At 57.1% G+C, this 27,194-nt stretch overlaps 1 protein-coding gene across 1 annotated transcript in view; it reads left to right on the top strand.

Moving 5' to 3' along the window:
- sspo (SCO-spondin) overlaps positions 1-27,194 on the top strand; it is a 1,206,999-nt gene that overhangs the window by 962,198 nt on the left and 217,607 nt on the right. The window contains 1 exon segment of the mRNA XM_072468611.1: positions 22,284-22,524. Within this exon segment, the coding sequence (XP_072324712.1) occupies positions 22,284-22,524 (241 nt within the window).

Below are 27,194 nucleotides of genomic sequence, written 5' to 3'. Positions count from 1 at the left end.
GGGACAATTTCCATCCAGATGCCTCCCTATTTCCTCCTTGATGATAGATTCCAGCATCTTCGCTACCACCGAAGTTAAGCTCACTGGCCTATAATTACCCGCTTTCTGCCTACCTCCTTTTTTAAACAGTGGTGTCACGTTTGCTAATTTCCAATCCACCGGGACCACCCCAGAGTCTAGTGAATTTTGGTAAATTATCACGAGTGCATTTGCAATTTCCCTAGCCATCTCTTTTAGCACTCTGGGATGCATTCCATCAGGTCCAGGAGACTTGTCTACCTTTAGCCCCATAAACTTGCCCATTACTATCTCCTTGGTGATAACAATCCTCTCAAGGTCCTCACCTGTCATAGCCTTATTTCCATCAGTCACTGGCATGTTATTTGTGTCTTCCACTGTGAAGACCGACCCAAAAAACCTGTTCAGTTCCTCAGCCATTTCCTCATCTCCCATTATTAAATCTCCCTTCTCATCCTCTAAAGGACCAATATTTACCTTAGCCACTCTTTTTTGTTTTATGTATTTGTAGAAACCTTTACCATCTGTTTATATATTCTGAGCAAGTTTACTCTCATAATCCATCTTACTCTTCTTTATAGCTTTTTTAGTAGCTTTCTGTTGCCCCCTAAAGATTTCCCAGTCCTCTAGTCTCCCACTGATCTTTGCCACTTTGTATGCTTTTTCCTTCAATTTGATACTCTCCCTTATTTCCTTAGATATCCACGGTCGATTTTCCCTCTTTTTACCGTCCTTCCTTTTTGTTGGTATAAACCTTTGCTGAGCACTGTGAAAAATCACTTGGAAGGTTCTCCACTGTTTCACCATAAAGTCTTTGCTCCCAGTCTACCTTAGCTTGTTCTTCTCTCATCCCATTGTAATCTCCTTTGTTTAAACACAAAACCATAGAACATAGAACATAGAAGCGCAGTACAGGCCCTTCGGCCCACGATGTTGCACCGAAATGGGAAGTCAAAAAACAAAAGCCATCTAACCTACACTATGCCATTATCATCCATATGCTTATCCAATAAACTTTTAAATGCCCTCAATGTTGGCGAGTTCACTACTATTGCAGGTAGGGCATTCCACGGCCTCACTACTCTTTGCGTAAAGAACCTACCTCTGACCTCTGTCCTATATCTATTACCCCTCAGTTTAAGGCTATGTCCCCTCGTGCTAGCCATTTCCATCTGCGGGAGAAGGCTCTCACTGTCCACCCCATCTAACCCTCTGATCATTTTGTATGCCTCTATTAAGTCTCGCGAAACCTTCTTTCTAACGAAAACAACCTCAAGTCCATCTGCCTTTCCTCATAAGATTTTCCCTCCATACCAGGCAACATCCTGGTAAATCTCCTCTGCACCCGTTCCAAAGCTTCCACGTCCTTCCTATAATGAGGTGACCAGAACTGTACGCAATACTCCAAATGCGGCCGTACCAGAGTTTTGTACAGCTGCAACATGACCTCATGACTCCGGAACTCAATCCCTCTACCAATAAAGGCCAACACACCATAGGCCTTCTTCACAACCCTATCAACCTGGGTGGCAACTTTCAGGGATCTATGTACATGGACACCGAGATCCCTCTGCTCATCCACACTTCCAAGAATTTTACCATTCGCCAAATATTCCACATTCCTGTTATTCCTTCCAAAGAGAATCACCTCACACTTCTCTACATTAAACTCCATTTGCCACCTCTCAGCCCAGCTCTGCAGCTTATCTATGTCCCTCTGCAACCTGCAACATCCTTCCGCACTGTCGACAGCACCACCGACTTTAGTGTCGTCTGCAAATTTACTCACCCACCCTTCTGCGCCCTCCTCTAGGTCATTGATAAAAATGACAAACAGCAACGGCCCCAGAACAGATCCTTGTGGTACGCCACTTGTAACTGAACTCCATTCTGAACATTTCCCATCAACCACCACCCTCTGTCTTCTTTCAGCTAGCCAATTTCTGATCCACATCTCTAAATCACCCTCAATTCCCAGCCTCCGTATTTTCTGCAATAGCCTACCGTGGGGAACCTTATCAAACGCTTTACTGAAATCCATATACACCACATCAACTGCTCTACCCTCGTCTACCTGTTCAGTCACTTTCTCAAAGAACTCGATAAGGTTTGTGAGGCATGACCTACCCTTCACAAAGCCATGCTGACTATCCCTGATCATATTATTCCTATCTAGATGATTATAAATATTGTCACTTATAATCCCCTCCAAGACTTTACCCACAACAGACGTGAGGCTCACCGGTCTATAGTTGCCGGGGTTGTCTCTACTCCCCTTCTTGAACAAAGGGACCACATTTGCTATCCTCCAGTCCTCTGGCACGATTCCTGTAGCCAATGATGACATAAAAATCAAAGCCAAAGGCTCAGCAATCTCTTCCCTGGCTTCCCAGAGCATCCTAGGATAAATCCCATCAGGCCCCGGGGACTTATCTATTTTCAGCCTGTCCAGAATTGCCAACACCTCTTCCCTACGTACCTCAATGCCATCTATTCTAATAGCCTGGGTCTCGGCATTCTCCACCACAACATTCTCTTTTTCCTGAGTGAATACCGATGAAAAATATTCATTTTGTATCTCGCCTATCTCTTCAGACTCCACACGCAACTTCCCATCCCTGTCCTTGACTGGCCCTACTCTTACCCTAGTCATTCTTTTATTCCTGACATACCTATAGAAAGCTTTTGGGTTTTCCTTGATCCTACCTGCCAAATACTTCTCATGTCCCCTCCTTGCTCGTCTTAGCTCTCTCTTTAGATCCTTCCTCGCTACCTTGTCACTATCCATCGCCCCAACTGAAACTTCACACCTCATCTTCACATAGGCCTCCTTCTTCCTCTTAACAAGAGATTCCACTTCTTTGGTAAACCACGGTTCCCTCGCTCGACGCCTTCCTCCCTGCCTGACCGGTACGTACTTATCAAGAACATGCAGTAGCTGTTCCTTGAACAAGCTCCACATATCCAGTGTGCCCAACACTTGCAGCCTACTTCTCCAACCTACCCCTCCCAAGTCACGTTTAATGGCATCATAATTGCCCTTCCCCCAGCTATAACTCTTGCCCTGCGGTGTATACTTATCCCTTTCCATCACTAACGTAAACGTCACCGAATTGTGGTCACTGTCCCCAAAATGCTCACCTACCTCCAAATCCAACACCTGGCCTGGTTCATTACCCAAAACCAAATCCAACGTGGCCTCGCCTCTTGTTGGCCTGTCAACATATTGTGTCAGGAAACCCTCCTGCACACATTGTACAAAACCCATCTAATGTACTCGAACTATATCTTTTCCAGTCAATATTTGGAAAGTTAAAGTCTCCCATAATAACTACCCTGTTACTTTCGCTCTTATCCAGAATCATCTTCGCCATCCTTTCCTCTACATCCCTTGAACTATTAGGAGGCCTATAGAAAACTCCCACTAGTGCTTGATTTTACCTTCTCACCCTCCATCTGTATTTTAAATTCCACCATATTGTGATCGCTCCTTCCGAGAGGATCCCTAACTATGAGATCCTGAATCAATCCTGTCTCATTACACAGGACCAGATCTAGGACCGCTTGCTCCCTCGTAGGTTCCATTACATACTGTTCTAGGAAACTATCGCGGATACATTCTATAAACTCCTCCTCAAGGCTGCCTTGACCGACCTGGTTAAACCAATCGACATGTAGATTAAAATACCCCATGCTAACTGCTGTACCATTTCTACATGCATCAGTTATTTCTTTGTTTATTGCCTGCCTCACCATAATGTTACTATTTGGTGGCCTATAGACGACTCCTATCAGTGTCTTTTTCGCCTTACTATTCCTGATTTCCACCCAAATGGATTCAACCTTCTTCTCCATCGCACCGATATCAACCCTTACTGTTGCCCGGATGTCATCCTTAAATAACAGAGCTACACCACCCCCCTTACCATCCACTTTGTCCTTCCGAATAGTTTGATACCCTCGGATATTTAACTCCCAGTCGTGACCATCCTTTAACCATGTTTCAGCAATGGCCACTAAATCATAGTCGTTCACGATGATTTGCGCCATCAACTCATTTACCTTATTCCGAATACTACGAGCAATTAAGTAAAGTACACTTATGTTGGCTTTTTTACCTCTGTTCTGAATCTTAACACCTCGATCAGTAACCTCTCCTAAGTTATATATCCTCTTAACCTTTCTCCTAATTTTCCTTGTCGTTGAACCCATATCTTCCTGTAACAACCTGCCACGTCGCTTACCATTAATGTTTTCACTTCCCGTTTTATTCCTTTTAGTATTCCTGGTCCTATTCACTGAGCTTCCCTCAGTCACTGTACCTTGTACTGTCGCCCTTTTTGATTTTTGACTATGGCTTCTCTGCTTTATACTTTCCCCCTTACTGCCTTTTGTTTCTGTCCCTGTTTTACTACCTTCCAACTTCCTGCATCGGTTCCCATCCCCCTGCCACATTAGTTTAAACTCTCCCCAACAGCTCTAGCAAACACCCCCCCTAGGACATCGGTTCCAGTCCTGCCCAGGTGCAGACCATCTGGTTTGCACTGGTCCCACCTCCTCCAGAACCGGTTCCAATGTCCCAGGAATTTGAATCCCTCCCTCTTGCACCATCTCTCGAGCCACATTCCTCTATCCTGACATTCCTACTCTGACTAGCGCATGGCACTGGAAGCAATCCTGAGATTACTACCTTTGAGGTCCTACTTTTTAGGTTAACTCCTAACTCCCTAAATTCAGCTTGTAGGACCTCGTCCCGTTTTTTACCTATATCGTTGGTGCCTATGTGCACCACGACAGCTGGCTGTTCCCCCCCCACCCCCCCCAGAATGTCCTGCAGCCGCTCTGAGACATCCTTGACCCTTGCACCAGGAGAATGGAATCGAAAGAGATCTAGGAGTACAGGTCCACAGGTCATTGAAAGGGGCAACACAGGTGGAGAAGGTAGTCAAGAAGGCATACGGCATGCTTGCCTTCATTGGCCCGGGCATTGAGTATAAGAATTGGCAAGTCATGTTGCAGCTGTATAGAACCTTAGTTAGGCCACACTTGGAGTATAGTGTTCAATTCTGGTCGCCACACTACCAGAAGGATGTGGAGGCTTTAGAGAGGGTGCAGAAGAGATTTACCAGAATGTTGCCTGGTATGGAGGGCATAAGCTATGAGGAGCGGTTGAATAAACTCGGTTTGTTCTCACTGGAACGAAGGAGGTTGAGGGGAGACCTGATAGAGGTCTACAAAATTATGAGGGGCATAGACAGAGTGGATAGTCAGAGGCTTTTCCCCAGGGTAGAGGGGTCAATTACTAGGGGGCATAGGTTTAAGGTGAGAGGGGCAAGGTTTAGAGTAGATGTACGAGGCAAGTTTTTTTTACACAGAGGGTAGTGGGTGCCTGGAACTCGCAACCGGAAGAGGTGGTGGAAGCAGGGACGATAGTGACATTTAAGGGGCATCTTGACAAATACATGAATAGGATGGGAATAGAGGGATACGGACCCAGGAAGTGTAGAAGATTGTAGTTTAGTCGGGCAGCATGGTCGGCACGGGCTTGGAGGGCCGAAGGGCCTGTTCCTGTGCTGTACATTTCTTTGTTCTTTGTTCTAAACCTATATTCAACTGATAAGTGGGGTGCAGCGAGCAGGGCTTCTCCCACAGGAGGAACACTTCCAGTACCCACCCTGTCAACAGTTCTCAGGATTTTATATTTCAATCAGATCACCTGTCGATCTTCTAAACCCCAGGTGCTGGAAAGTGGGTTTAAAAGCAGCGGCTAGTTTTTTTCTGTTTCTTTGGCAGACGCAGACACGATGCGCTGAATGGCCTTTTCCTATGGGGACATGCTCAGCCTATTCCCAAAGAGTTGAAGCCCTGCTCGCTGCACCCCACTTATCAGTTGACTATAGGTTTAGATTCCATTCTCCTTGCAATAAAAGCCAACATTCGATTTGCTTCCTAATCACTTGCTCAATCTGTAGACGAATGTTTTGCGATTCATGCACGAGGATTTTGGGACCTCAAAATTTGGCAATTTCCCTCCGTCTAATAAACCAGAACAAAGAGTAATACAGCACACAAACAGACCCTTCGGCCCTCCAAGCCTGTACCGGTCATGATACCAACCTTTGCCAAAACCCTCAGCACTTCCTTGTGCCATGTCCCTCTATACCCATCCTATCCATGTGTTTGTCAAGATGCCTTTTGAACGCCGTTAATGTATCTGTTTCCACAACCTCCCCTGGCAACGCGTTCCAGGCACTCACCACCCTCCGTGTAAAAAACCTGCCCCGCGCATCACCTCTAAACTTTGCCTCATGGACCTTAAACCTATGCCCCCTGGTGACTGACCCCTCCACCCTGGGAAAGAGTGCCTGCCCATCCACTCTATCCATGCCCCTCATAATCTTGTAGACCTCAACCTCCGTCTTTCTAATGAAAACAGTCCGAGTCTATTCAGCCTCTCCACATAGCTAACACCCTCCAGACCAGGCAACATCCTGGTAAACCTCCTCTGCACCCTCTCCAAAGCCTCCACATCCTTCTGGTAATGTGGCGACCAGAATTGTGCTCAATGTTCCAAGTGCGGCCTTACCAAGGTTCTATACAACTGTAGCATGACTTGCTAGTTTTTATACTCGGTGACTCATCCAATGAAGGCAAGCATTCCATAAATACATTTTATTGAAGTATTTATGGTTTTATAACAGTAACAGAAGAAACAGTGCATGTACAAATATAAATATAGTGCAAAAGCCGTCTTCCTCCCTCACAGGTCCCACCTTTTCTATCCTCGCATTCTACACTAAACTACCCCACACCCTCCCCCTTCTGCTGACAGTTAATTCTCCCTAAAGAAGTCGACGAACGGTTGCCACCTCCGGGCGAACCCTAACATTGACCCTCTCGGCGAACTTGATTTTCTCCAAACAGAGAAAGCGAGCCATGTCCGATAGCCAGGTCTCCGACTTCGGGGGCTTTGAGTCCCTCCAAACTAATAATATCCGTCTCCGGGCTATCAGGGAAGAACATCTGCCTCTTTCTCCTCCTGAATTCCCGGGTCTTCCGACACCCTGTAAATCGCCACCTCCGGACTCCGCGCCACCCTTGTTTTCGATACTTTGGACATGACGTCCACAAACTCCTGCCAGAATCCCCTAAGCTTCGGGCATGTCCAGAACATATGGACATGGTTCGCTGGCCCTCCCACACACCTTGTGCACCTCTCTTCCACCCCAAAGAACCTGCTCATCCAGGCCACTGTCACGTGGGCCCGGTGAGCGACCTTGAACTGTATCAGGGTGAGCCTGGCACATGTTGTGGACGCGTTGACTCTGCTCAACGCATCCGCCCAGAGACCGTCCTCTAACTCTCCACCTAACTCCTCTTCCCATTTGTGTTTCAGCTCCTCGGTCTGTGTTTCCCCCGACCCCGTAAGCTCCTCATAAATGCCCGAAACTCTCCCTTCTCTCACCCACACACTGGAAACTACCCTATCCTGTATCCCACTTGTGGTAGGAGCGGGACGGTTGAGACCTGCCTGCGTAGGAAGTCCCGCGCCTGCAGGTACCTAAACTCTTTCCCTCCCGCCAATTAAAATTTCTCCTCCAACTCCCTCAAGCTGGGAAAGCTCCCCTCTATAAACATATGGCCATCCTCTCGATCCCTGCTCTCTGCCATCTCCGGAACCCTCCATCTAGCCTCCCCGGGGCAAACCAGATATTATCGCAAATTGGGGACCAGACCGATGCTCCCTCTGCTCCCACATGTCTCCTCATAAGAACATAAGAACTAGGAGCAGGAGTCGGCCATCTGGCCCCTCGAGCCTGCTCCGCCATTCAATGAGATCATGGCTGATCTTTTGTGGACTCAGCTCCACTTTCCGGCCTGAACACCATAACCCTTAATTGCCCCCAGACTCTCATGGCCGTGACCACCACAGGGCTGGTGGAGTAGCGTGCCAGCGGGAACGGCAGAGGTGCCGTTACCAATGCCCCCGGACTAATGCCCTTACAACATGCTGCCACTACTTTAAAGAAGGAATAAAGATGGGGAGACACTGAAACACAAACAGGAATCTCGGGAGAACCGTTATTTTCGCTGTCTGCACCCTCCCAGCCAGTGACAACGGGAGCACATCCAATCTCCTAAAATCCTCCTTCATTTGGTCTACTAGTCGGGCCAGATTAAGTTTGTGCAGCCGTTCCCATTCCCGCGCAACCTGGATGCCCAGGTACCGGAAGCTTCCCCCTACCACTCGAAACGGCAGCTCCCCCAATCGCCTCTCCTGCCCCCTTGCCTGGATCGCGAACATCTTGTTTTTCCCCATGTTCAATTTATACCCCGAAAACCGGCCAAAATCCCCCAGAATCCCCATAATTTCTTCCATCCCTTCCAATGGGTCCGACACATATAGGAGCAGATAGTCTCGCTATATGCGGACAATGTTCCTCTACCCCCCCCCCCCCCCCCACAAAGACCAGTCCCTTCCAGCCCTTAGAGGCTCTCAGCGCATTTGCCAGCGGTTCTCTGGCCAGTGCGAGCAACAGCGGGGAGAGGGGGCATCTCTGCCTCGTCCCCCGGTGCAGCCTAAAATAGCCCGATGTCAGCCTGTTCACCCAAATACTCGCCACGGGCGCCTGATACAGCAGCCTGACCCAGTCAATGAAACCCCGCCCAAATCCAAACCACCTCAGTACCTCCCACAGATAATCCCATTCCACCTGGTCAAATGCCTTCTCTGCGTCCATTGCGACCACTACCTCTACGTCCCACCCTCTGGGGGCATCCTGATCACATTTAACAGTCTTCTTATGTTGGCCGCCAACAGTTTCCCCTTAACAAATCCCGTCTGGTCCTCCCCAATCACATCCGGGACGCAGTCCTCAATCCTGGAGGATAAGATCTTAGCCAACAATTTGCCGTCTACATTTAGTCGGGAGATCGGTCTGTAGGACTCGCATAGCTCCGGGTCCTTATCCCGCTTCAGGATCAATGAGATAGTGGCCTGTGATATCATCGGGGAAAGCTCCCCTCTCTCCCTTGCCTCACTGAATGACCTCGCCAGCAGTGGCTGCAGCATCCCAGAGAACTTTTGATAAACTCCACTGGGCACCCATCCGGCCCCGGGGTTTTACCCGACTGCATGGCCTTCAGCCCATCGGCTATCTCTTCCAACCCGATCGGGGCTCCCAGCCCTTCTACCAAGTCTTCATCCACTTTCGGGAACTTTAGCCCCCTGAAGAATTGCCTCATCCCCTCCGGCCCAGCTGGGGGTTCTGACTCATACAACATGCTGTAGAATTCCTCGAACGCCTTATTGACCCCAGCTGAATCTCTGACCAGGTTCCCATCTCTGTCCTTTACTTTCCCAATCTCTCTGGCCCCCTCCCGCTTTCTAAGCTGCTGCGCAGGTATTCTACTGGCCTTCTCCCCATATTCATAGATCGTCCCCATCGCCTTCCTCAACTGCTCTACCGCCTTCCCTGCAGTTAACAAGCCAAACTCCGCCTGTAGGCTCCGTCGTTCCCTCAGAAGCCCTGCCTCTGGGGTCTCCGCATACCTCTTGTCGACCTGTAGTATTTCCTTTGTCAGTCGGTCCATCTCTGCTCTGTCTGTCTTCTCCCTGTGGGCCCGTATCGAGATCAGCTCCCCTCTAACCACCGCCTTCAATGCCTCCCAGACCACCGCAGCCAAAACTTCCCCCGTGTCGTTGACTTCCAGATAGTTCTGGATATTTTGTCAGCCGCCCACACACCTCCTCATCCGCTAAAAGTCCCACGTCCAGCCTCCAGTGCGGGCGCTGGCCACCCTCCTTGCTCACCTGTAGGTCAACCCAGTGTGGGGCATGATCCGAGATCGTGATCGCTGAATACTCAGTGTCCACTACCCCCGTCAGTAAAGCCCTGTTCAGGATAAAAAAGTCAATCCGGGAGTACACTTTATGCACGCGGCTTCCTCGCGAGCGCTCTGTGCGCCCTGTCCACCTCCAAGGGTCGGCTGCCCAATTCTCAAACATACCAGTGTGTACCCCCCTGCGCCCGGCTTCTCAAACATACCCGCTGTGTATGCCCCAGCGTCCGGCTTCTCGAACATACCCGCTGTGTACCCCCCTGCGCCCGGCTTCTCAAACATACCCGCTGTGTACCCCCCTGCGCTCGGCTTCTCAAACACACCCGCTGTGTACCCCCCTGCGCCCGGCTTCTCAAACATACCCGCTGTGTACCCCCCTGCGTCCGGCTTCTCAAACATACCCGCTGTGTACCCCCCTGCGCCCGGCTTCTCAAACACACCCGCTGTGTACCCCCCTGCGCCCGGCTTCTCGAACATACCCGCTGTGTACCCCCCTGCGTCCGGCTTCTCAAACATACCCGCTGTGTACCCCCCTGCGCCCGGCTTCTCAAACACACCCGCTGTGTACCCCCCTGCGCCCGGCTTCTCGAACATACCCGCTGTGTACCCCCCTGCGTCCGGCTTCTCAAACATACCCGTGTGTACGCCCCAGCGCCCGGCTTCTCAAACATACCCGCTGTGTACCCCCCTGCGCCCGGCTTCTCAAACATACCCACTGTGTACCCCCCTGCGTCCGGCTTCTCGAACATACCCGCTGTGTACGCCCCCGCGTCCGGCTTCTCAAACTTACCCGCTGTGTACCCCCCCAGCGTCCGGCTTCTCAAACATACCCGCTGTGTACCCCCCCTGCGTCCGGCTTCTCGAACATACCCGCTGTGTACGCCCCTGCGTCCGGCTTCTCAAACATACCCGCTGTGTATGCCCCAGCGCCCGGCTTCTCAAACATACCCGCTGTGTACCCCCCCTGCGTCCGGCTTCTCAAACATACCCGCTGTGTACGCCCCTGCGTCCGGCTTCTCAAACATACCCGCTGTGTACCCCCCCAGCGTCCGGCTTCTCAAACATACCCACTGTGTACCCCCCAGCGTCCGGCTTCTCAAACATACCCACTGTGTACCCCCCAGCGTCCGGCTTCTCGAACATACCCGCTGTGTACCCCCCGCGTCCGGCTTCTCAAACATACCCGCTGTGTACCCCCCTGCATCCGGCTTCTCAAACATACCCGCTGTGTACCCCCCCTGCGTCCGGCTTCTCAAACATACCCGCTGTGTACCCCCCCAGCGTCCGGCTACTCAAACACACCCGCTGTGTACCCCCCTGCATCCGGCTTCTCAAACATACCCGCTGTGTACCCCCCCCAGCGTCCGGCTTCTCAAACATACCCGCTGTGTACCCCCCCTGCGTCCGGCTTCTCAAACATACCCGCTGTGTACCCCCCTGCGTCCGGCTTCTCAAACATACCCGCTGTGTACGCCCCTGCGTCCGGCTTCTCAAACATACCCGCTGTGTACCCCCTGCGTCCGGCTTCTCAAACATACCCGCTGTGTACCCCCCCAGCGTCCGGCTTCTCAAACATACCCGCTGTGTACCCCCCTGCATCCGGCTTCTCAAACATACCCGCTGTGTACCCCCCCCCCAGCGTCCGGCTTCTCGAACATACCAGCTGTGTACCCCCCTGCGCCCGGCTTCTCAAACATACCCACTGTGTACCCCCCAGCGTCCGGCTTCTCAAACATACCCGCTGTGTACCGCCCTGTGCCCGGCTTCTCAAACATACCCGCTGTGTACCCCCCTGCATCCGGCTTCTCAAACATACCCGCTGTGTACCCCCCCCCCCCAGCGTCCGGCTTCTCAAACATACCCGCTGTGTACCCCCCTGCGTCCGGCTTCTCAAACATACCCGCTGTGTACCCCCCTGCGTCCGGCTTCTCAAACATACCCACTGTGTACCCCCCTGCGTCCGGCTTCTCAAACATAGCCGCTGTGTACCCCCCTGCGTCCGGCTTCTCAAACATACCCGCTGTGTACCCCCCTGCGTCCGGCTTCTCAAACATACCCGCTGTGTACCCCCCTGCATCCGGCTTCTCAAACATACCCGCTGTGTACCCCCCCCCCCAGCGTCCGGCTTCTCAAACATACCCGCTGTGTACCCCCTGCGTCCGGCTTCTCAAACATACCCGCTGTGTACCCCCCCAGCGTCCGGCTTCTCAAACATACCCGCTGTGTACCCCCCTGCGCCCGGCTTCTCAAACATACCCGCTGTTGACCCCCCGCGTCCGGCTTCTCAAACATACCCGCTGTGTACCCCCCTGCGTCCGGCTTCTCAAACATACCCGCTGTGTACCCCCCTGCGTCCGGCTTCTCAAACATACCCACTGTGTACCCCCCTGCATCCGGCTTCTCAAACATACCCGCTGTGTACCCCCCTGCGTCCGGCTTCTCAAACATACCCGCTGTGTACCCCCCTGCGTCCGGCTTCTCAAACATACCCGCTGTGTACCCCCTTGCGTCCGGCTTCTCAAACATACCCGCTGTGTACCCCCCTGCATCCGGCTTCTCAAACATACCCGCTGTGTACCCCCCTGCGCCCGGCTTCTCGAACATACCCGCTGTGTACGCCCCTGCGTCCGGCTTCTCAAACATACCCGCTGTGTACGCCCCAGCGCCCGGCTTCTCAAACATACCCGCTGTGTATATCCCTGCGTCTGGCTTCTCAAACATACCCGCTGTTGACCCCCCGCGTCCGGCTTCTCAAACATACCCGCTGTGTACCCCCCTGCGTCCGGCTTCTCAAACATACCCACTGTGTACCCCCCTGCGTCCGGCTTCTCAAACATACCCGCTGTGTACCCCCCCGCGTCCGGCTTCTCAAACATACCCGCTGTGTACCCCCCTGCGTCCGGCTTCTCAAACATACCCGCTGTGTACCCCCCTGCGTCCGGCTTCTCAAACATACCCGCTGTGTACGCCCCTGCGTCCGGCTTCTCAAACATACCTGCTGTGTACCCCCCTGCGTCCGGCTTCTCAAACATACCCGCTGTGTACCCCCCTGCGTCCGGCTTCTCAAACATACCCGCTGTGTACCCCCCTGCGTCCGGCTTCTCAAACATACCCGCTGTGTACGCCCCTGCATCCGGCTTCTCAAACATACCCGCTGTGTACCCCCCTGCGTCCGGCTTCTCAAACATACCCGCTGTGTACCCCCCAGCGTCCGGCTTCTCAAACATACCCGCTGTGTACCCCCCTGCGTCCGGCTTCTCAAACATACCCGCTGTGTACCCCCCTGCGTCCGGCTTCTCAAACATACCCGCTGTGTACCCCCCTGCGTCCGGCTTCTCAAACACACCCGCTGTGTACCCCCCCAGCGTCCGGCTTCTCAAACACACCCGCTGTGTACCCCCCTGCGTCCGGCTTCTCGAACATACCCACTGTGTACCCCCCTGCGTCCAGCTTCTCGAACATACCTGCTGTGTACCCCCCCAGCGTCCGGCTTCTCAAACATACCCACTGTGTACCCCCCTGCGTCCGGCTTCTCAAACATACCCGCTGTGTACCCCCCCCCCCAGCGTCCGGCTTCTCAAACATACCCGCTGTGTACCCCCCTGCGTCCGGCTTCTCAAACATACCCGCTGTGTACCCCCCCCAGCGTCCGGCTTCTCAAACATACCCGCTGTGTACCCCCCTGCGTCCGGCTTCTCAAACATACCCGCTGTGTACCCCCCTGCATCCGGCTTCTCAAACATACCCGCTGTGTACGCCCCTGCGTCCGGCTTCTCAAACATACCCGCTGTGTACCCCCCTGCATCCGGCTTCTCAAACATACCCGCTGTGTACGCCCCTGCGTCCGGCTTCTCAAACATACCCGCTGTGTACCCCCCCCCCCAGCGTCCGGCTTCTCAAACATACCCGCTGTGTACCCCCCTGCGTCCGGCTTCTCAAACATACCCGCTGTGTACCCCCCCCAGCGTCCGGCTTCTCAAACATACCCGCTGTGTACCCCCCTGCGTCCGGCTTCTCAAACATACCCGCTGTGTACCCCCCTGCATCCGGCTTCTCAAACATACCCGCTGTGTACCCCCCTGCGTCCGGCTTCTCGAACATACCTGCTGTGTACCCCCCAGCGTCCGGCTTCTCAAACATACCTACTGTGTACCCCCCTGCGCCCGGCTTCTCAAACATACCTGCTGTGTACCCCCCCCCAGCGTCCGGCTTCTCAAACATACCTGCTGTGTACCCCCCCCCCCAGCGCCCGGCTTCTCAAACATACCCGCTGTGTACCCCCCTGCGCCCGGCTTCTCAAACATACCTGCTGTGTACCCCCCCCCAGCGCCCGGCTTCTCAAACATACCCGCTGTGTACCCCCCTGCGCCCGGCTTCTCAAACATACCCGCTGTGTACGCCCCTGCGTCCGGCTTTCAAACATACCCGCTGTGTACCCCCCTGCATCCGGCTTCTCAAACATACCCGCTGTGTACCCCCCCAGCGTCCGGCTTCTCAAACATACCCGCTGTGTACCCCCCTGCGTCCGGCTTCTCAAACATACCCGCTGTATACCCCCCTGCGTCCGGCTTCTCCAACATACCCGCTGTGTACCCCCCTGCGTCCGGCTTCTCAAACATACCCGCTGTGTACCCCCCCAGCGTCCGGCTTCTCAAACATACCCGCTGTGTACGCCCCTGCGTCCGGCTTCTCAAACATACCCGCTGTGTACGCCCCTGCGTCCGGCTTCTCAAACATACCCGCTGTGTACCCCCCCCAGCGTCCGGCTTCTCAAACATACCCGCTGTGTACCCCCCCCCAGCGTCCGGCTTCTCAAACATACCCGCTGTGTACCCCCCCCAGCGTCCGGCTTCTCAAACATACCCGCTGTGTACCCCCCCCAGCGTCCGGCTTCTCAAACATACCCACTGTGTACCCCCCTGCGCCCGGCTTCTCAAACATACCCGCTGTGTACCCCCCTGCGTCCGGCTTCTCAAACATACCCGCTGTGTACCGCCCTGCGTCCGGCTTCTCAAACATACCCACTGTGTACCCCCCGCGCCCGGCTTCTCAAACATACCCGCTGTGTACCCCCCTGCATCCGGCTTCTCAAACATACCCGCTGTGTATGCCCCTGCGTCCGGCTTCTCAAACATACCCGCAGTGTACCCCCTGCGCCCGGCTTCTCAAACATACCCGCTGTGTACCCCCTGCGCCTGGCTTCTCGAACATACCCGCTGTGTGCGCCCCCCTGCGTCCGGCTTCTCAAACATACCCGCTGTGTGCGCCCCCCTGCGTCCGGCTTCTCAAACATACCCGCTGTGTACGCCCCTGCGTCCGGCTTCTCAAATATGCCCGCTGTGTACCCCCCCAGCGCCCGGCTTCTCAAACATACCCGCTGTGTACCCCCCTGCGTCCGGCTTCTCAAACATACCCGCTGTGTACCCCCCCGCGCCCGGCTTCTCAAACATACCCGCTGTGTACGCCCCTGCGTCCGGCTTCTCAAACATACCCGCTGTGTACCCCCCTGCGTCCGGCTTCTCGAACATACCCGCTGTGTACCCCCCTGCGTCCGGCTTCTCAAACATACCCGCTGTGTACGCCCCTGCGCCCGGCTTCTCAAACACACCCGCTGTGTACCCCCCTGCATCCGGCTTCTCAAACATACCCGCTGTGTACCCCCTGCGTCCGGCTTCCCAAACATACCCGCTGTGTACCCCCCCCCCCCCCCAGCGTCCGGCTTCTCAAACATACCCGCTGTGTACCCCCCCCGCGTCCGGCTTCTCAAACATACCCGCTGTGTACGCCCCTGCGTCCGGCTTCTCAAACATACCCGCTGTGTACCCCCCCCTGCGTCCGGCTTCTCAAACATACCCGCTGTGTACCCCCCCCGCGTCCGGCTTCTCAAACATACCCGCTGTGTACCCCCCTGCGTCCGGCTTCTCAAACATACCCGCTGTGTACGCCCCCGCGTCCGGCTTCTCAAACATACCCGTGTGTACGCCCCCGCGTCCGGCTTCTCAAACATACCCGCTGTGTACGCCCCCGCGTCCGGCTTCTCAAACATACCCGCTGTGTACGCCCCCGCGTCCGGCTTCTCAAACATACCCGCTGTGTACCCCCCTGCGTCCGGCTTCTCAAACATACCCGCTGTGTACCCCCCTGCGTCCGGCTTCTCAAACATACCCGCTGTGTACGCCCCTGCGTCCGGCTTCTCAAACATACCCGCTGTGTACGCCCCTGCGCCCGGCTTCTCAAACACACCCGCTGTGTACCCCCCCAGCGTCCGGCTTCTCAAACATACCCGCTGTGTACCCCCCCTGCGTCCGGCTTCTCAAACATACCCACTGTGTACCCCCCAGCGTCCGGCTTCTCAAACATACCCGCTGTGTACCCCCCCCTGCGTCCGGCTTCTCAAACATACCCGCTGTGTACCCCCTGCGCCCGGCTTCTCAAACATACCCGCTGTGTACCCCCCTGCGTCCGGCTTCTCAAACATACCCGCTGTGTACCCCCCTGCGTCCGGCTTCTCAAACATACCCGCTGTGTACCCCCCACCCCCAGCGTCCGGCTTCTCAAACATACCCGCTGTGTACCCCCCCTGCGTCCGGCTTCTCAAACATACCCGCTGTGTACCCCCCACCCCCAGCGTCCGGCTTCTCAAACATACCCGCTGTGTACCCCCCCCCTGCGTCCGGCTTCTCAAACATACCCGCTGTGTACGCCCCTGCGTCCGGCTTCTCAAACATACCCGCTGTGTACCCCCCCCCTGCGTCCGGCTTCTCAAACATACCCGCTGTGTACCCCCCCCCTGCGTCCGGCTTCTCAAACATACCCGCTGTGTACCCCCCCCCTGCGTCCGGCTTCTCAAACATACCCGCTGTGTACGCCCCTGCATCCGGCTTCTCAAACATACCCACTGTGTACCCCCCTGCGTCCGGCTTCTCAAACATACCCGCTGTGTACCCCCCTGCGTCCGGCTTCTCAAACATACCCGCTGTGTACCCCCCCGCGTCCGGCTTCTCAAACATACCCGCTGTGTACCCCCCCCTGCGTCCGGCTCCTCAAACATACCCACTGTGTACCCCCCTGCGTCCGGCTTCTCAAACATACACGCTGTGTACCCCCGGCATCCGGCTTCTCAAACATACCCGCTGTGTACCCCCCTGCGTCCGGCTTCTCAAACATACCCGCTGTGTACCCCCCTGCGTCCGGCTTCTCAAACATACACGCTGTGTACCCCCCTGCGTCCGGCTTCTCAAACATACCCGCTGTGTACCCCCCTGCGTCCGGCTTCTCAAACATACCCGCTGTGTACCCCCCTGCGTCCGGCTTCTCAAACATACCCGCTGTGTACCCCCCTGCGTCCGGCTTCTCAAACATACCCGCTGTGTACCCCCCTGCATCCGGCTCCTCAAACATACCCACTGTGTACCCCCCTGCGCCCGGCTTCTCAAACATACCCGCTGTGTACCCCCCTGCATCCGGCTCCTCAAACATACCCGCTGTGTACCCCCCTGCATCCGGCTCCTCAAACATACCCGCTGTGTACCCCCCTGCATCCGGCTCCTCAAACATACCCACTGTGTACCCCCCTGCGTCCGGCTTCTCAAACATACCCGCTGTGTACCCCCCCAGCGTCCGGCTTCTCAAACATACCCGCTGTGTACGCCCCTGCGCCCGGCTTCTCGAACATACCCGCTGTGTACGCCCCTGCGTCCGGCTTCTCAAACATACCCGCTGTGTGCGCCCCCCTGCGTCCGGCTTCTCAAACATACCCGCTGTGTACCCCCCCGCGTCCGGCTTCTCAAACATACCCGCTGTGTACCCCCCGCGTCCGGCTTCTCAAACATACCCGCTGTGTACCCCCCTGCGTCCGGCTTCTCGAACATACCCGCTGTGTACCCCCCTGCGTCCGGCTTCTCAAACATACCCGCTGTGTACGCCCCTGCGTCCGGCTTCTCAAACATTCCCGCTGTGTACACCCCTGCGCCCGGCTTCTCAAACATACCCGCTGTGTACCCCCCTGCGTCCGGCTTCTCAAACATACCCGCTGTGTACCCCCCTGCGTCCGGCTTCTCAAACATACCCGCTGTGTACCCCCCTGCGTCCGGCTTCTCAAACATACCCGCTGTGTACCCCCCTGCATCCGGCGCCTCAAACATACCCGCTGTGTACCCCCCTGCGTCTGGCTCCTCAAACATACCCGCTGTGTACGCCCCAGCGCCCGGCTTCTCAAACATACCCGCTGTGTACCCCCCCCAGCGTCCGGCTTCTCAAACATACCCGCTGTGTACCCCCCTGCGTCCGGCTTCTCAAACATACCCGCTGTGTACCCCCCTGCGTCCGGCTTCTCAAACATACCCGCTGTGTACCCCCCTGCGTCCGGCTTCTCAAACATACCCACTGTGTACCCCCCTGCGTCCGGCTTCTCAAACATACCCGCTGTGTACCCCCCCCTGCGTCCGGCTTCTCAAACATACCCGCTGTGTACCCCCCTGCGTCCGGCTTCTCAAACATACCCGCTGTGTACCCCCCCAGCGCCCGGCTTCTCAAACATACCCGCTGTGTACGCCCCTGCGTCCGGCTTCTCAAACATACCCGCTGTGTACCCCCCCAGCGTCCGGCTTCTCAAACATACCCGCTGTGTACCCCCCCAGCGCCCGGCTTCTCAAACATACCCGCTGTGTACGCCCCTGCGTCCGGCTTCTCAAACATACCCGCTGTGTACCCCCCCAGCGCCCGGCTTCTCAAACATACCCGCTGTGTACGCCCCTGCGTCCGGCTTCTCAAACATACCCGCTGTGTACCCCCCCTGCGTCCGGCTTCTCAAACATACCCGCTGTGTACCCCCCTGCGTCCGGCTTCTCAAACATACCCGCTGTGTACCCCCCTGCATCCGGCTTCTCAAACATACCCGCTGTGTACCCCCCTGCGTCCGGCTTCTCAAACATACCCGCTGTGTCCGCCCCTGCGTCCGGCTTCTCAAACATACCCGCTGTGTACCCCCCTGCATCCGGCTCCTCAAACATACCCGCTGTGTACCCCCCTGCGTCCGGCTTCTCAAACATACCCGCTGTGTACCCCCCCCCAGCGTCCGGCTTCTCAAACATACCCGCTGTGTACGCCCCTGCGTCCGGCTTCTGAAACATACCCGCTGTGTACCCCCCTGCGTCCGGCTTCTCAAACATACCCGCTGTGTACCCCCCCCTGCGTCCGGCTTCTCGAACATACCCACTGTGTACCCCCCTGCATCCGGCTTCTCAAACATGCCCGCTGTGTACCCCCCCCTGCGTCCGGCTTCTCGAACATACCCACTGTGTACCCCCCAGCGTCCGGCTTCTCAAACATACCCGCTGTGTACGCCCCTGCGCCCGGCTTCTCAAACATACCCACTGTGTACCCCCCTGCGTCCGGCTTCTCAAACATACCCGCTGTGTACCCCCCTGCGTCCGGCTTCTCAAACATACCCACTGTGTACCCCCCTGCGTCCGGCTTCTCAAACACACCCGCTGTGTACCCCCCCAGCGTCCGGCTTCTCAAACATACCCGCTGTGTACGCCCCTGCGTCCGGCTTCTCAAACATACCCGCTGTGTACCCCCCTGCGTCCGGCTTCTCAAACATTCCCGCTGTGTACCCCCCTGCGTCTGGCTCCTCAAACATACCCGCTGTGTACGCCCCTGCGTCCGGCTTCTCAAACATACCCGCTGTGTACCCCCCCCCAGCGTCCGGCTTCTCAAACATACCCGCTGTGTACCCCCCTGCGTCCGGCTTCTCAAACATACCCACTGTGTACCCCCCCCTGCGTCCGGCTTCTCAAACATACCCGCTGTGTACCCCCCCCTGCGTCCGGCTTCTCAAACATACCCGCTGTGTATGCCCCAGCGTCTGGTTCTTCCGATCCCTCCGGGAGACCCACGATTCTCAGGTTCTGCCGGTGGGACCTGTTCTCTAGATTCTCCACCTTCTCTTGGAGCCTTTTCTGTTGGTCTCTCAATTTTCCCACCTCCAACTCCACTGCTGTTTGATGTTCCTCTTGCTGATCCAGCGCCTCCTCCACTTTCTGGATCGCCCGATCTTGAGCATTCTGAGTTCCAGCCGTGCAATCGACTCCTTAATCGGGTCCCAGCATTCCTGTTTCTGCTTGGTGAAGCCCTCCTGTATGAACTGCATCAGCTGCTCCGTCGAGCCAGGACTCCGGTCGTCCGCCATGCTTTCTCCCGCTGCAGCCTCAGCCCAAGCCTTCTCTGTTCGCCTATTTCTTCCGTTGCGAGCACTCCTGGTCCGCCTCGCCATGCACTGATGTAGGATTCCTCGTCACAATTGCGTCCAACATCAATTTTCCACTTCAGATCCGACAAAAAATCGGGAAAAAGGTCCAAAGTTCCGCCCCGAGCGGGAGCCACCAAATGTGCGACCTACTCCCTCATAGCCGCCACCGGAAGTCTCCGGATGCTTTCTTGACGACCTTGTCCACTTTTGTTGCCAGCTTCAAAGATCTGTGGGCCTGCACATCCAGATCTCTCTGACTTTCTATATTCCTAAGAGTGTTACCATTTACGGTATATTCCCCCTCTATGTTAGATCTATAAAAATACATTACCTGTCACTTGTCCGGATTAAACTACATTTGCCATTTCTCTGCCCAAGTATCCAACCTATCTAAATCCCGCTGTATCTGATTCTGGGACCGGTGAAGGGCTAGAAGAGACGCGGGTGAAATTCCCGGCTCCCGTGCCTCTGGCTGCACAAACGCATGGCGATGACCAGCAGCGGTCGCACCGTACAACCTGACCCGCCAAATACTGCCCCCTGACCACCCCCTCGCCACCCACCACCAGTCCCCCCAGCCCTCACGGAAACCCTGTCCAGCAGCATGGCTCCCGGCCGAGTGTTACGGTGCTGGACACAGTCCGCAGACACCGCATCCACCGGCGTGGACGCTCAGACCACATGTCAACCGTGCGGTCAGGAATTCATCCCATTGGGCCGGGCATCGCGGGAGGGCCTGCCGATGGTGCGCCAATCCCGTTGCAAGGGACTACGCCGCACGACACGACGACGCCATTTCCAAGCGGGAGGAGTATGGCTGACTGGCGCCAAACTGGCCCCGGCCCGCATTTGGGCAGCAAAGAACAAAGAACAAAGAAATGTACAGCACAGGAACAGGCCCTTCGGCCCTCCAAGCCCGTGCCGACCATGCTGCCCGACTAAACTATAATCTTCTACACTTCCTGGGTCCGTATCCTTCTATTCCCATCCTATTCATGTATTTGTCAAGATGCCCCTTAAATGTCCCTATCGTCCCTGCTTCCACTACCTCCTCCGGTAGTGAGTTCCAGGCACCCACTACCCTCTGCGTAAAAAACTTGCCTCGTATATCTACTCTAAACCTTGCCCCTCTCACCTTAAACCTATGCCACCTAGTAATTGACCCCTCTACCCTGGGGAAAAGCCTCTGACTATCCACTCTGTCTATGCCCCTCATAATTTTGTAGACCTCTATCAGGTCTCCCCTCAACCTCCTTCGTTCCAGTGAGAACAAACAGAGTTTATTCAACCGCTCCTCATAGCTAATGCCCTCCATACCAGGCAACATTCTGGTAAATCTCTTCTGCACCCTCTCTAAAGCCTCCACATCCTTCTGGTAGTGTGGCGACCAGAATTGAACACTATACTCCAAGTGTGGCCTAACTAAGGTTCTATACAGCTGCAACATGACTTGCCAATTCTTATACTCAATGCCCCGGCCAATGAAGGCAAGCATGCCGTATGCCTTCTTGACTACCTTCTCCACCTGTGTTGCCCCTTTCTGTGACCTGTGGACCTGTACTCCTAGACCGCCCTGACTCTGAGCTGCAGCGTCGGAGTGAATTTGATTACGATGTCACCGTCAGGCAGCGGAGAATCCCGCCCATTGTCTGTTGCTGCTTCTGACCTTTGGGCAGATTCATGGATTGGTGACTGGAACCACATCTGTCTGAAGGTCCAGGGCAACAACAGTGAAACTGACCAGACAGACCGACTGTTAAAACATCTGCAGTTCTGGCTCCTCAGGCTGGTGGATAACAACCTCATTTCCAGCAATGAGCCCAGCTGCACCCACACCCCTGCCACCAGGCGCCAGCACCACCGTCTGCACTCCCCTCACCCACATCCTGCTGAAAGGAAAGGTGATTGGATTGGCACCCGGCTGCCCTCAGCTGCAGCGCTCCCACCAAATGCTGGAAAGAATCAGGCCAGATGGTCCGTTCTTACCCGGAGCAGACGTGTCCGGTGATGGGTCAAGTTGCCTCGCTCTCGGCCTTGCATAGTCTCTGATTCTAACAAGGGGACAGAGCCTTAAACTTGAAGCACTTCACAAAAAGGGGAGTGGAAATTTCAAACTCTCCCGAAAAAGCTGATGAAGTTGGAAATGTCAAAGGTTTCTCTGATTTTGCAGGTTATCTTGAACAGGATGGTGTCTGTGTGAGTCCCTGGCAGTGCCAATGTACTGATAGACTTGGACAAACCTGGGCACCAGGGAGTGTGCGGCAAATCGACTGTAATAACTGCACCTGTGCTGAGGGAAAGATTAACTGCTCGAATGAATCCTGCCCAATCTCGGAGTGTTCTTGGAGTCAGTGGTCAGTCTGGTCCTCGTGCAGTACCACCTGTGACACTGGAATCAGATCACGGTTCAGGTAAGGTGTCTCGCAAGTCAGCTCCAGGTCATTGTCAGAATGGAGTTTGCACATTCTCCCCGTGCCTGCGTGGGTCTGACCTCCACAACCCCCCAAAAAAGATATGCAGGGCAGGTGAATTGGCCATATTAAATTGCCCTTTCATTGATAAAAAGAATTGGGTACTCTAAATTTTGAAATAAAGGAAAGGTGCACAGGGAAGGCGGCAAGGGGGCGGGTACGGGGCCAAGGGGGCGGGTACGGGGCCAAGGGGGCGGGTACGGGGCCAAGGGGGCGGGTACGGGGCCAAGGGGGCGGGTACGGGGCCAAGGGGGCGGGTACGGGGCCAAGGGGGCGGGTACGGGGCCAAGGGGGCGGGTACGGGGCCAAGGGGGCGGGTACGGGGCCAAGGGGGCGGGTACGGGGCCAAGGGGGCGGGTACGGGGCCAAGGGGGCGGGTACGGGGCCAAGGGGGCGGGTACGGGGCCAAGGGGGCGGGTACGGGGCCAAGGGGGCGGGTACGGGGCCAAGGGGGCGGGTACGGGGCCAAGGGGGCGGGTACGGGGCCAAGGGGGCGGGTACGGGGCCAAGGGGGCGGGTACGGGGCCAAGGGGGCGGGTACGGGGCCAAGGGGGCGGGTACGGGGCCAAGGGGGCGGGTACGGGGCCAAGGGGGCGGGTACGGGGCCAAGGGGGCGGGTACGGGGCCAAGGGGGCGGGTACGGGGCCAAGGGGGCGGGTACGGGGCCAAGGGGGCGGGTACGGGGCCAAGGGGGCGGGTACGGGGCCAAGGGGGCGGGTACGGGGCCAAGGGGGCGGGTACGGGGCCAAGGGGGCGGGTACGGGGCCAAGGGGGCGGGTACGGGGCCAAGGGGGCGGGTACGGGGCCAAGGGGGCGGGTACGGGGCCAAGGGGGCGGGTACGGGGCCAAGGGGGCGGGTACGGGGCCAAGGGGGCGGGTACGGGGCCAAGGGGGCGGGTACGGGGCCAAGGGGGCGGGTACGGGGCCAAGGGGGCGGGTACGGGGCCAAGGGGGCGGGTACGGGGCCAAGGGGGCGGGTACGGGGCCAAGGGGGCGGGTACGGGGCCAAGGGGGCGGGTACGGGGCCAAGGGGGCGGGTACGGGGCCAAGGGGGCGGGTACGGGGCCAAGGGGGCGGGTACGGGGCCAAGGGGGCGGGTACGGGGCCAAGGGGGCGGGTACGGGGCCAAGGGGGCGGGTACGGGGCCAAGGGGGCGGGTACGGGGCCAAGGGGGCGGGTACGGGGCCAAGGGGGCGGGTACGGGGCCAAGGGGGCGGGTACGGGGCCAAGGGGGCGGGTACGGGGCCAAGGGGGCGGGTACGGGGCCAAGGGGGCGGGTACGGGGCCAAGGGGGCGGGTACGGGGCCAAGGGGGCGGGTACGGGGCCAAGGGGGCGGGTACGGGGCCAAGGGGGCGGGTACGGGGCCAAGGGGGCGGGTACGGGGCCAAGGGGGCGGGTACGGGGCCAAGGGGGCGGGTACGGGGCCAAGGGGGCGGGTACGGGGCCAAGGGGGCGGGTACGGGGCCAAGGGGGCGGGTACGGGGCCAAGGGGGCGGGTACGGGGCCAAGGGGGCGGGTACGGGGCCAAGGGGGCGGGTACGGGGCCAAGGGGGCGGGTACGGGGCCAAGGGGGCGGGTACGGGGCCAAGGGGGCGGGTACGGGGCCAAGGGGGCGGGTACGGGGCCAAGGGGGCGGGTACGGGGCCAAGGGGGCGGGTACGGGGCCAAGGGGGCGGGTACGGGGCCAAGGGGGCGGGTACGGGGCCAAGGGGGCGGGTACGGGGCCAAGGGGGCGGGTACGGGGCCAAGGGGGCGGGTACGGGGCCAAGGGGGCGGGTACGGGGCCAAGGGGGCGGGTACGGGGCCAAGGGGGCGGGTACGGGGCCAAGGGGGCGGGTACGGGGCCAAGGGGGCGGGTACGGGGCCAAGGGGGCGGGTACGGGGCCAAGGGGGCGGGTACGGGGCCAAGGGGGCGGGTACGGGGCCAAGGGGGCGGGTACGGGGCCAAGGGGGCGGGTACGGGGCCAAGGGGGCGGGTACGGGGCCAAGGGGGCGGGTACGGGGCCAAGGGGGCGGGTACGGGGCCAAGGGGGCGGGTACGGGGCCAAGGGGGCGGGTACGGGGCCAAGGGGGCGGGTACGGGGCCAAGGGGGCGGGTACGGGGCCAAGGGGGCGGGTACGGGGCCAAGGGGGCGGGTACGGGGCCAAGGGGGCGGGTACGGGGCCAAGGGGGCGGGTACGGGGCCAAGGGGGCGGGTACGGGGCCAAGGGGGCGGGTACGGGGCCAAGGGGGCGGGTACGGGGCCAAGGGGGCGGGTACGGGGCCAAGGGGGCGGGTACGGGGCCAAGGGGGCGGGTACGGGGCCAAGGGGGCGGGTACGGGGCCAAGGGGGCGGGTACGGGGCCAAGGGGGCGGGTACGGGGCCAAGGGGGCGGGTACGGGGCCAAGGGGGCGGGTACGGGGCCAAGGGGGCGGGTACGGGGCCAAGGGGGCGGGTACGGGGCCAAGGGGGCGGGTACGGGGCCAAGGGGGCGGGTACGGGGCCAAGGGGGCGGGTACGGGGCCAAGGGGGCGGGTACGGGGCCAAGGGGGGCGGGTACGGGGCCAAGGGGGCGGGTACGGGGCCAAGGGGGGCGGGTACGGGGCCAAGGGGGCGGGTACGGGGCCAAGGGGGCGGGTACGGGGCCAAGGGGGCGGGTACGGGGCCAAGGGGGCGGGTACGGGGCCAAGGGGGCGGGTACGGGGCCAAGGGGGCGGGTACGGGGCCAAGGGGGCGGGTACGGGGCCAAGGGGGCGGGTACGGGGCCAAGGGGGCGGGTACGGGGCCAAGGGGGCGGGTACGGGGCCAAGGGGGCGGGTACGGGGCCAAGGGGGCGGGTACGGGGCCAAGGGGGCTGCTGTGGAAAAAGTTGAGGGGCATGGGTTAGAGGGAACATAGGAAGAGGCAATCTGCTGGGGGACTGGGGTTGTGGGGCGAGGGGGGGAGAGGGGTCACTGGGGACACAAAGGTGGAGCAAGGATTCTGGGAGCAGTGAAGATGCAGGGTGGGCATGGGGTGGGGGGTGAAGGAGGTTTGTGGGAGGGTAAGGTGTTTTGGGAACAGGGATGCACTGTGTCTGCAGTGGGAGAGGGAGGTGGGGAGTGGGAGTACATAGAAACAGAGAAATAGGAGCAGGGAGGCCATGGATAATCATCCAACTCAATAGCTTAATCCCGCTTTCCCCCCATACCCTTTGATCCCCTTCACCCAAAGTGCTATATCTAACTGCTACTTGAATATATTCAATGTTTTAGCATCAACTACTTCCTGTGGTAATGAATTCCACAGGCCGACTGCTCTCTGGGTGAAGAAATTTCTCCCCATCTGTGCTAAATGGTCTAAATCCTCAGACTGTGACCCCCGGTTCTGGACACCCGCCACCATCGGGAACATCCTTCGTGCATCTACCCTGTCCAGTCCTGTTAGAATTTTATAGGTTTCTATGAGATCCCTCCTCATTCTCCTGAATTCCAGCGAACACAATCCTAACCGAGTCAATCCCTCCTCGCACGTCAGTCCCGCCATCCCTGGAATCAGTCTGGTAAACCTTCGCTGCACTCCCTCGAGAGCAAGAACATCCTTCCTCAGAGAAGGAGTCCAAAATTGCACACAATACTCCAGGTGTGGCCTCACCAAGGCCCTGTACAATTGCAGAAGGCCCTGTACAATTGCAGCAACACATCCCTGCTTCTATACTCGAATCCTTTCGCAATGAAGGCCAACATACCGTTAGCCTTCTTTACCGCCTGCTGCACCTGCCGCTTACCTTCAGTGACTGGGGTACGAGGACACCCAGGGCTCATTGCATATTCCCCCCCCCTCCTAATTTATGGCCATTCAGATAATAATCTGCTTTCCCGTTTTTGCTACCAAAGTGGATAACCTCACATTTATCCACATTATACTGCATCTGCCATTCATTTTCCCACTCACTCAACTTGTCCAAATCACACTGAAGCATCTCTGCATCCTCCTCACAGCTCACCCTCCCACACAACTTGGTGTCATCTGCAAATCTGGAGATATGACATTTTGTTCCCTGATCCAAATCATTAATATATATTGTGAATAGCTGGGGTCCCAGCACCGGTCCCTGCGGTACCCCACTAGTCACTGTCTGCCGGTTTGAAAAAGACCCGTTAATTCCTACACTTTGTTTCCTGTCTGTCAACCAATTTTCTATCCATCTCAATACACTTCCCCTAATCCCATGCACTTTAATTTTACACACTAATCTCTTCTGCTTGACTTTTTAAAAAGCACAAATATATCACATCCACCGGCTCCCCTTCGTCAACTCTACTAGTTACATCCAGTAGATTTGTCAAGCATGATTTCCCCTTCATCAATCCATGCTGACTCTGTCCGATCCTGCCACTATTTTATCGGTGCTCTGTTATAAAATCTTTGATAATGGATTCTAGAATTGTCCCCACAACTGATGTCAGTCTATAATTCCCTGTTTTCTCTCTACCTCCCTTTTTAAATAGTGGAGTTACATTAGCCACCCTTCAATCTGCAGGAACTGTTCCAGAGTCGAGAGATTTTCGGAAGGTGACCACCAATGCATCCACTATTTCTAGAGCCACCTCGTTCAGCACTCTGGGATGTAGATTCTCAGGCCCTGG

The sequence above is a fragment of the Scyliorhinus torazame genome, chromosome 11 (genome assembly GCF_047496885.1).
Source record: "Scyliorhinus torazame isolate Kashiwa2021f chromosome 11, sScyTor2.1, whole genome shotgun sequence".
NCBI classification, from domain to species: Eukaryota; Metazoa; Chordata; class Chondrichthyes; order Carcharhiniformes; family Scyliorhinidae; genus Scyliorhinus; species Scyliorhinus torazame.
This window is presented reverse-complemented; position numbering and strand designations above follow the sequence as displayed.